General features: G+C 45.3%; 2 protein-coding genes across 2 annotated transcripts in view; both read left to right on the top strand.

Moving 5' to 3' along the window:
• Window positions 1-354: 354 nt before the first annotated feature.
• On the top strand, window positions 355-4,076 carry LOC132470067 (alpha-2,8-sialyltransferase 8F-like). Its single transcript, XM_060068217.1, has 4 exons — window positions 355-453; window positions 2,543-2,655; window positions 2,809-2,901; window positions 2,996-4,076. Exons 1-4 carry the CDS (start codon window positions 355-357, stop codon window positions 3,456-3,458), a joined length of 768 nt encoding a protein of 255 aa, XP_059924200.1. The 3' UTR covers window positions 3,459-4,076.
• A 2,119-nt stretch (window positions 4,077-6,195) lies between these two features.
• si:dkeyp-72e1.9 (syntaxin-binding protein 4) overlaps window positions 6,196-10,789 on the top strand; it is a 71,439-nt gene continuing 66,845 nt past the window's right edge. Inside the window, exon 1 of the mRNA XM_060046023.1 lies at window positions 6,196-6,261. The gene's annotated coding sequence lies outside the window, so the exon portion shown is untranslated. The remainder of the gene's footprint in view (window positions 6,262-10,789) is intronic.

Here is a 10,789-nt window from a genome sequence, read left to right as displayed (position 1 = left end):
GAGTAGGCAAGAAAAGCCATATGTTCAGAAGGACACTTCATGTTCTGAAGAAGGTTCATGTTTTAAAGTCGTTCATGTTCAAAAGAGCCATTCATGTTCAAAAAAGCATTCATGTTACAGAACTGTTAATGGTAAAGCTTGAGAAGACTGGATATTTGTACTTTTTTGTGGAAAACTTGATGCGGCCCAGCCTCACCCAGAATCTGCCTCCAGCGGGCCCCAGGTAAATTGAGTTTGAGACCCCTGCTCTACTGTGTATGGTGCAGCTCAATCATTTTTTCAATGTTTGTTTTCTTTTGGTTGCTCCTCAGAGATCTGTTGAGAAGCACGTGTCAGGGTTATACCAAGGCCGTCATGACACAGGAAAATACCCCGGTGGGATCCCAGATTGTGTACGACGGTGCAAAAGGAAACACAAGTGTGACGTCAGACATTTTTGACACCTTAGCAAAGGTAATTTCTTTGGGCATTTGTTGTTTATTGATACTGTCACTGTCAACTATACCCCTTATGGAATTGACCGTTCTTCCTATTTTTATATGAACCCTAAAGTGTGCTCTCTGAAATGAAAAAAAATAACCTTTTTTTATATTAAATATTCTTTTAAAGTGTGCACTATATAATCAAAGCCCTCCGGTTTGAACTGAAGACCTTGAGATCGGGAGACAGATGCTCCGATACGGAGCAAGGCCTCAGAGCTAGGCCTCCTTTGCACAAACCCGTTTATTCGTCAAAACAACACAGAGTGCACCTAACACATAGAAAACAGAGTCTAGACATTTCAGTTAGACAAAAATACAATGAATGCCTAGATATTCTTTCAGGGAATAGTTTTAGGGGAGGCCTGGAGTTGGAGTAGAGACCTCTTGATTTGCGGTGAAATGCTCTGCTGCAGCTATATCCCCTTTACACTCCAGCCTACAGTGAAATGCTCTGCTGCAGCTATATCCCCTTTACACTCCAGCCTACAGTGAAATGCTCCGCTGCAGCTATATCCCCTTTACACTCCAGCCTACAGTGAAATGCTCCGCTGCAGCTATATCCCCTTTACACTCCAGCCTACAGTGAAATGCTCTGCTGCAGCTATATCCCCTTTACACTCCAGCCTACAGTGAAATGCTCTGCTGCAGCTATATCCCCTTTACACTCCAGCCTACAGTGAAATGCTCTGCTGCTGCTATATCCCCTTTACACTCCAGCCTACAGTGAAATGCTCTGCTGCAGCTATATCCCCTTTACACTCCAGCCAACAGTGAAATGCTCTGCTGCAGCTATATCCCCTTTACACTCCAGCCTACAGTGAAATGCTCTGCTGCAGCTATATCCCCTTTACACTCCAGCCTACAGTGAAATGCTCTGCTGCAGCTATATCCCCTTTACACTCCAGCCTACAGTGAAATGCTCTGCTGCAGCTATATCCCCTTTACACTCCAGCCTACAGTGAAATGCTCTGCTGCAGCTATATCCCCTTTACACTCCAGCCTACAGTGAAATGCTCTGCTGCAGCTATATCCCCTTTACACTCCAGCCTACAGTGAAATGCTCCGCTGCAGCTATATCCCCTTTACACTCCAGCCTACAGTGAAATGCTCCGCTGCAGCTATATCCCCTTTACACTCCAGCCTACAGTGAAATGCTCCGCTGCAGCTATATCCCCTTTACACTCCAGCCTACAGTGAAATGCTCTGCTGCAGCTATATCCCCTTTACACTCCAGCCTACAGTGAAATGCTCTGCTGCAGCTATATCCCCTTTACACTCCAGCCTACAGTGAAATGCTCTGCTGCAGCTATATCCCCTTTACACTCCAGCCTACAGTGAAATGCTCTGCTGCAGCTATATCCCCTTTACACTCCAGCCTACAGTGAAATGCTCTGCTGCAGCTATATCCCCTTTACACTCCAGCCTACAGTGAAATGCTCTGCTGCAGCTATATCCCCTTTACACTCCAGCCTACAGTGCTCTAAACACAAATAATACAGAGCTGTCGGTTAGACTATCAGGTGAGATAGGTATAAAATTCAACCATCGACCATTAACCAACCATAAAGGTCAGCACATTATTTTTAGGGGGCACACAGAGTTGAACTTCGGCTGCAAATGTGCTTATTTCCCCTTTGCTCTTTTATTCACCTCCTTTTAAATCAGCTCATTAGCCTTTCAGGATCAGAGCCCTTGTATATCCTTTATAGAATGATACTTCTGCCACATCTTTTTTGCCCTTTTTTCCCAATCTTTTCTCAAAATCTCACAGCAACACTCCTTATTACTTTGAGGTCTCTCTACATTTCTCAGTTCCAAAGACACATTTCTCTGTTATGTTTCTTTTCAACATTGTCCTAAAAATTGTGTTGGTTAAAATGCTTACAGTATATTTGATTTAATAACTTAATCAAGTTACTAAAGTCAAGTTATTATTAGTACTTTGAAAAGACACCAAAACTTTTGAACAATGTGATATAATGCCAAAATGGAGACTATAAATCAAATCCAGCACATATTTCTAAACACTGTTGTTTTGTCTGTTGCCTGTTTGTGATTAGAAGAATCCGTTCTCGAGCAAACCCTGGGATACCTGCTCTGTTGTTGGCAATGGAGGGATTTTGTCCAACAGCACCTGTGGAGAGATGATAGATTCAGCCCAGTTCGTCATCAGGTAGATACTACCGGACTAACTCCTTCCACATTGTGATGTTGTTATTGTACTGAATCCCTCAGAATGCACAGTCTTCATGATGCATTTTGAGCTTCAATCAAATACAAATTTGAATTGCGAGTGATAAGAGTGTGTACTTTCTCCCCGATGCAGGTGTAACCTACCTCCTGTGGAGAGCAGCCACCTCAAGGATGTAGGCAAGAAGACAGGCCTTGTGACGGCCAATCCAAGCATCCTTAATCGGAAGTAATGGCTACTGCATGGTGTACTACCAGTATGACTTTGACCCAGTGAGGACCTATGTATTTCCTTCTGTAACCACCCACCCTCTGCTTCTCAGATTCAGCGGTCTACTGGATCGCCGACGTCCCTTCGTCGATAGCATGAGTCACTACAAGGATGCTCTGGTGCTCCTGCCAGCGTTCACACTCTCCAAAAACATCCAGCCTTCCCTGAGGGTCGTCTACACCATCGAGGAGTCATTGAGCCCAATCAGGCCGGTGTTCCTCAACCCAGAGTACATTCGGAACCTGCACAGCTTCTGGAGCTCCAAGGGCCTGAATAAGCGTCTGAGCTCTGGCTTCATGGTGGCCAGCCTGGCACTGGAGCTTTGCACCAATGTACACCTATATGGGTTCTGGCCCTTTGACCAACACCCGCTATCACACCAGCCCCTCAACAACCACTACTATGACAACGTACAGAGTAAGAAGAAGGTTCATGCAATGCCTGACGAGTTTGACCATTTGTTAAGGTTACACGAGCAGGGCGTACTCAAAATACACCTGGGGGAGTGTGTGTAGAGTCAATGTCTTGCCTCCATTATTCTCAAAGATGGCAATATGTGTTTTGAGTAAATTGATCCATAATTGATCCATTCTGAATCGATGCCAAACCACCACCATTTACAGTTAAATAATAGGGTAAACTGAGAAGGCACTGCACTGAACATGCACTGTTTTTACTGATGAAATCATGCAAAAAAAAAGCCTTTGTCTTTTGACATTATGCACAATACTGTTTTTAGACTACGAATGTATCTATCATTTTACTTGGATTGAGATTGTTCAGATTAATATTTGGAAAATTTGAAGTAATTTTTAGTGCCTTATGTATGCAATGATTGAATGAATTAACTGAATTGACGATGAGTACATCAACTAAGCCATTTTACAAAATCAATATGAGTAGAAAAATATTAGAAGTAATGCATACATATTTTCAAAACACAAATATTTTATGTTTGTTAAAAAACAGCTTGATTTCCTGTATGAAACGACACATTTTGGTTTACATTATAATTGTGCTAATTTAGAAAAATTAGCACATGTTATTAGTGGTTAATCTTTAGCTGAAGCTAATGCCATATTACATAACCCGCATAGGCCAACATTGACTCATAACTTCGAACATTCACTTCCACAGTGTCCCGATTTTAAAATGGTTGCCATGATGAATATTATATACATAGCCACTGATTAAACAAAGCAAAAAGTGAGATTTTTTGGGGATTTTTTTTTCCTCTATGGCATGGGATATTATGGTTGTACAAAGATAAATATATTAATATATCATAGGAAAGTCCAGACACATTCTGGCTATATTATTTATTTAAGATTTATTCTGATGTATATGGAATCAAACTGGGTTTTGGGTGAGTCAAAAACTGGTACTATGAGGTTATATACTTTGATTTGCCAACTTTGACTTTGTGTTCGTGATTATGAACGACATTTTTCCATACATTTGGATAAAAAATTAAAAACTACAGAGTAAATTGCTTGTTCTGTTCCTTAAAATTGCATGAAAAATGTCTTGATTGGCAGTCTCTAAAGCCAAACAGCAGACTCCTTTTCGCTGAACCTATGCTGCTACATTCAGTGTCAAACATCATGATGTACTACACATATTATTTTGAAGTATTAATTCCTATTTTTTGTTTAATGTCCTTGTACTGGTACACCTCCCTCCACCCCATTGAAATTAAAGTTTTGCTAATGAAGAAGTCCACCTTTTTGTGAGGAAAAACCAAAAAACCCTAAGGCCCAATCCCAATTCCCCCCTCAGTCATACACCTCAATTGTGCATGGTCACGCTTGGGAATAGGGCTGTCCCAATAGATGTTTCATTGAGGCGTAGGGCTAAGGGGAAGGGTGAACTAGCCCTTGAAAGTAAGATTTTTGAGAGGCATTTTCAAAAACGAGTGTCATGAGATACCTTGCTAGAAAGGTTAAGGTTAGCTGCAGTGTCCCTTTGTCGTGATGTAGTAGGTAATACTAAATACTTATACTAGAAGGTACTCGCTTCACAAAAGCCTGTGTCCTGCGTCCCGTGAGAAGTGGAAACGCCGTCATAAACAAAGGATTTTACAATTTCATTATTCTTATTTCAGTAAGAGTGATACAATGGCATTGTCTTTGTCTGTGTTGATGATCAAATAAAACATGCAACCATGCTTTAAACTAAACCCGACCACTGACATAGTTAGTATTCACAGGCAACGCAATTGGGCATCATTAAAGTAACAGTTAATAATAGGCTAATATGCATTTAGGCCTTATGCTGATATTCCAAAAATGTATTGTTTATTTGCTTTGGACCATATAGATACGTGACGTATTTGTATTATTTATATTTATATTACTTTATATCCTACTTTGACTAGTTTAGGTCGGCCGTTTTGAACATCATGTGCGGCAACACATTTTCTGGTTGCTCTTTAAATAATAAATGATTGGATCTCCTAGCAGCAGACAGCACAGCATCATGGGTAATGGAGTTCAGCAACTCTAGGCCAGCGGAGACGCTGTCGATAACCCTCTTTTTGCCCTTATTTAATATTCTACTGAGCGACCATAGTAAGTATCAACCCAAACTCATGTATACTGATAACAGGTAAGATATATAAGCTCATATTAAGTGGTGAATTAATATAAATGCTTCATGTTTAGATCTTAAATCTGACATGAGGCATAATGTAGCCTATATCTTATTTTCAGTGTTGGGAGTAACACGTTACAAAAGTAATGCATTACTGTAATGCATTACTTTTTGCTGTAACGCGGTAATGTAAGGCATTACCAAAAAAAAGTCATATTTGACTCAAATGTTTACTTCGTCTTAGTGCTAGAGGAGAAGATCACGGCAGTTGTCCTCCGTATCAACAGTAGGGCTAGAACGGAGCGAAAAGACTACAACCAGCCCGCCTTTCCGTTTGGTCAAGGAGCAATGAGTCTTCCAACCGAAATCAATGGATTCAAAAAATGCCAAATAAAACTCGACAAACTGTATTTCGCTACGATACTTGATTTGGAACCTCAACGAACACCACTAACCACTCGGTGAGTTGCACATTTCTGAAGACGAACGTTTCGGGTTGTTTTAAGCCAGGACAGTTTTGTGACAGTGTTTCCCATACACAGAACAATGTGTGGCTTAATCAAATTGCACCTCTTTGCTGTTTAAACTTGTACAAGAAGGACACCTACTGGTGTACCCTGGTATCGCACCCTACGTGCCTTTGTTTTGTTTGGCCTCTAAAGTGTTGAGAGAGATGTGTGCAACGAAGCTGTTTCTCACGGTCAGATCCTTGGAGTAGATACGTCCGTAAGTATTGTACGCAATTATTGTTTGAGTTATTAGATGGAAACACTCGTGAAAATGTTTCTGTTATACTTTACTGTTATACGTTACGGTTGATTAAGAACACATTTCAACTCATTGCTCGCTAACTATGTAGCTCGTGGTTATCGTCCGATATGATTAGCATGTTGCTTGTGAATATAAACACATGTTGATGAGATAGTAATTTGACATATGGTAATTTGATGTCTTTCTGTTTATTTTATAGTTTTACTAAAAAGAATGAGAGCAACAATGTAAAGAGTGAAATAACATTGCATCGAAGAAACCTTTTGAGCTTCATTCATTCCACATTCTTTCTAGTTATTATTTGTATCATTATATTTATATTGTTACATCACTATTGATATTGTTTAACCAAAAAAGTTAAATACAAGAACCCCCCCCCACCCCCGTCCTGTCCTTCTCGGGACCAAAAGTCAAAGTTTCGGTGTCAACCACTCTATTTCATCCTAGACAAACCAGAAAGGGGGCTCAATGTTGTTGTTTTTTACAATCTACCGTAGTAAGCTCTAGCTCTATTGATTTCAATGTCTACCTAAAGTTACAGCATTTCTATTATCAAATGTATTGCACCATGAGCCACAACTGCGACCATTATATTGTACTTTTGTTAGCCTTAAGCCTAGCTCAGTCATTATGCCATACCTCATCACTGAACACAAGAAAATCTATTGAGAACACCAAATCCATATTTCCTGTTATGTTGGTGAAAGTGATGCAAAAGTAATGTAAAATTAGTGTAATGCCTTACAAACCAAAGACAGTAATATTGTAATGTATCTAATTACTTTGAAATGAAAGTAACAAGTAATAAATAATGCTACTCTTTTGAAGTAACTTGCCCAACATTGCTTGTTTTCTTTTTTGTTACTTCAAAAGAGTAATGCATTATTTATAACTTGTTACTTTCATGCCAAATAATGGACTCCCTTGAGCGTGCCACCCAGACTGGGCCACCACAGCTGGGTCGAGGGAGACTGGGGTCAGTGGTTGGTCAGCTGGGTCGAGGGAGACTGGGGTCAGTGGTTGGTCAGCTGGGTCGAGGGAGGGGTCAGTGGTTGGTCAGGTGGGTCGAGGGAGGGGTCAGTGGTTGGTCAGGTGGGTTGAGGGAGACTGGGGTCAGTGGTTGGTCAGGTGGGTCGAGGGAGACTGGGGTCAGTGGTTGGTCAGGTGGGTCGAGGGAGACTGGGGTCAGTGGTTGGTCAGGTGGGTCGAGGGAGACTGGGGTCAGTGGTTGGTCAGGTGGGTCGAGGGAGGGGTCAGTGGTTGGTCAGGTGGGTCGAGGGAGACTGGGGTCAGTGGTTGGTCAGCTGGGTCGAGGGAGACTGGGGTCAGTGGTTGGTCAGCTGGGTCGAGGGAGACTGGGGTCAGTGGTTGGTCAGGTGGGTCGAGGGAGGGGTCAGTGGTTGGTCAGGTGGGTCGAGGGAGGGGTCAGTGGTTGGTCAGGTGGGTCGAGGGAGGGGTCAGTGGTTGGTCAGGTGGGTCGAGGGAGACTGGGGTCAGTGGTTGGTCAGGTGGGTCGAGGGAGACTGGGGTCAGTGGTTGGTCAGCTGGGTCGAGGGAGGGGTCAGTGGTTGGTCAGGTGGGTCGAGGGAGGGGTCAGTGGTTGGTCAGGTGGGTCGAGGGAGGGGTCAGTGGTTGGTCAGGTGGGTCGAGGGAGACTGGGGTCAGTGGTTGGTCAGGTGGGTCGAGGGAGGGGTCAGTGGTTGGTCAGCTGGGTCGAGGGAGACTGGGGTCAGTGGTTGGTCAGGTGGGTCGAGGGAGGGGTCAGTGGTTGGTCAGCTGGGTCGAGGGAGACTGGGGTCAGTGGTTGGTCAGGTGGGTCGAGGGAGGGGTCAGTGGTTGGTCAGCTGGGTCGAGGGAGGGGTCAGTGGTTGGTCAGGTGGGTCGAGGGAGGGGTCAGTGGTTGGTCAGGTGGGTCGAGGGAGACTGGGGTCAGTGGTTGGTCAGGTGGGTCGAGGGAGACTGGGGTCAGTGGTTGGTCAGCTGGGTCGAGGGAGGGGTCAGTGGTTGGTCAGCTGGGTCGAGGGAGACTGGGGTCAGTGGTTGGTCAGCTGGGTCGAGGGAGGGGTCAGTGGTTGGTCAGGTGGGTCGAGGGAGGGGTCAGTGGTTGGTCAGCTGGGTCGAGGGAGACTGGGGTCAGTGGTTGGTCAGGTGGGTCGAGGGAGACTGGGGTCAGTGGTTGGTCAGGTGGGTCGAGGGAGGGGTCAGTGGTTGGTCAGGTGGGTCGAGGGAGGGGTCAGTGGTTGGTCAGCTGGGTCGAGGGAGACTGGGGTCAGTGGTTGGTCAGCTGGGTCGAGGGAGACGGGGGTCAGTGGTTGGTCAGGTGGGTCGAGGGAGACTGGGGTCAGTGGTTGGTCAGGTGGGTCGAGGGAGGGGTCAGTGGTTGGTCAGCTGGGTCGAGGGAGACTGGGGTCAGTGGTTGGTCAGGTGGGTCGAGGGAGACTGGGGTCAGTGGTTGGTCAGGTGGGTCGAGGGAGACTGGGGTCAGTGGTTGGTCAGCTGGGTCGAGGGAGGGGTCAGTGGTTGGTCAGGTGGGTCGAGGGAGACTGGGGTCAGTGGTTGGTCAGGTGGGTCGAGGGAGGGGTCAGTGGTTGGTCAGGTGGGTCGAGGGAGGGGTCAGTGGTTGGTCAGGTGGGTCGAGGGAGACTGGGGTCAGTGGTTGGTCAGGTGGGTCGAGGGAGGGGTCAGTGGTTGGTCAGGTGGGTCGAGGGAGGGGTCAGTGGTTGGTCAGGTGGGTCGAGGGAGGGGTCAGTGGTTGGTCAGGTGGGTCGAGGGAGACTGGGGTCAGTGGTTGGTCAGGTGGGTCGAGGGAGGGGTCAGTGGTTGGTCAGGTGGGTCGAGGGAGACTGGGGTCAGTGGTTGGTCAGGTGGGTCGAGGGAGGGGTCAGTGGTTGGTCAGCTGGGTCGAGGGAGGGGTCAGTGGTTGGTCAGGTGGGTCGAGGGAGACTGGGGTCAGTGGTTGGTCAGGTGGGTCGAGGGAGACTGGGGTCAGTGGTTGGTCAGGTGGGTCGAGGGAGGGGTCAGTGGTTGGTCAGGTGGGTCGAGGGAGGGGTCAGTGGTTGGTCAGGTGGTGTCCATGTTGTGCGTCACAATGACGTATTTCAAAGAGCCAGAGGACGGCAGGACGCCCTTTTCTCCTTGCTGATGTGAGTTATTGGACCCTGTTTGCTCTCTGGTGTACTCCTGTTGTAAAGGGTACTCATTGTCCCTGGTAAGGGGGTAGGATTTTAACCCCTCGCATCCTGGGTTTATCAGATGGAAGTGCGTGAAAGGGCAATCAATTGTGATAATGAACAATTGCAATCAAACTGTATGTGTATGTATTGACACATTTGGATTTGTCTAAACTGTAACTAGAGGCCCTAAAATATGCATTCATGTTTTTAATGTATTGTTTGTTGGCTTGCACATTATTGACAGATGATTATTTTGACGCCAAGCTGAAGGAAATTACCCCAAAACCCTAGAAGATAAAACTATAGGTTACATACTAATTGCTTGGAGTGTTTTTTTCATGCCCTTCTTCATCTATTCTAATAAACATCGGCGACTGTTCCACCTGACCGTGCAGAGGCACAGGTCCACCTTCCCACGCTCATTCTGTGGAAGATAAATACAACAACACAGCACAAGGTGTTCACAGACACACACACACACACACACACACACACACACACACACACACACACACACGCTAACACAAACACACACACAGGTTTAGTAGATGCTGTTTTGTTTGTCTTTGTGCCACCTGCTGGCAAAGTGGAGCATTACGCTTAAGGGCAATTACTGTAAGTGATGCTGTGACGTCATGGATTGAAATATCAACACAAAACACATTATAAATGATGTGTCCTCTATGTTCCCGGAAGTTTGTTCTTCTGACGTGGAGTTGCGATTGGAAAGAGAGAATCAAGATAGAAAATCGGACTTAAACGTTTGTAAAATGTTGATAATTATGTTGTTTAACATTTTGCCAATATGGGTCCATTTATGTTGCGTTATAACATGGTTTCTATTTTATGTATTCTTTAATATAGGTATTAGTGGGCAACTAACACAGTATCCAAAGACGTTCCCTAAATTCAGCCGTGGTGCAGAGTTACAGCCACTCCGAGCCAGTCGCACATTGAGCTTCCCCCAAATGCGCTGTTTCGGTGGGCGTGTCAAGGAGGAGGGTGGGGGTGTGGCCCTGAGCAGCTTGCAGCCACCATGCGCTCTGTTTACAGTGGATGTATCGCAATGGCGAGCCGCACACAGCCTTTAGCCGTGTTCTGTAAATATTCTAGAACACACGGGAGTCCTGGAGCTCTATATCTAAATATTATCATATAGCCTACACATATCTATATCATATAATATATATTATCACGGCCAAAAGCTGTGTGAGCCGATATTATGAATCTCAAACGACCGCGTTGGGTTCTCCGACGTTCCTGGTTCTTCAACGTCCACATCAATGTGAATACACACACTGTAACGTGGC

The sequence above is a fragment of the Gadus macrocephalus genome, chromosome 2 (genome assembly GCF_031168955.1).
Source record: "Gadus macrocephalus chromosome 2, ASM3116895v1".
Classification (NCBI taxonomy): Eukaryota; Metazoa; Chordata; class Actinopteri; order Gadiformes; family Gadidae; genus Gadus; species Gadus macrocephalus.
This window is presented reverse-complemented; position numbering and strand designations above follow the sequence as displayed.

What these genes read in the sequence shown, in the direction of transcription:
- LOC132470067 (XM_060068217.1), top strand. Translation starts at nt 355, where the DNA reads ATGACACAGGAAAATACCCCGGTGGGATCCCAGATTGTGTACGACGGT. An exon ending in TTTTTGACACCTTAGCAAAG is followed by an intron (nt 454 to 2,542) that starts GTAATTTCTTTG and finishes GTTTGTGATTAG; the next exon opens with AAGAATCCGTTCTCGAGCAA. An exon ending in TCAGCCCAGTTCGTCATCAG is followed by an intron (nt 2,656 to 2,808) that starts GTAGATACTACC and finishes TCCCCGATGCAG; the next exon opens with GTGTAACCTACCTCCTGTGG.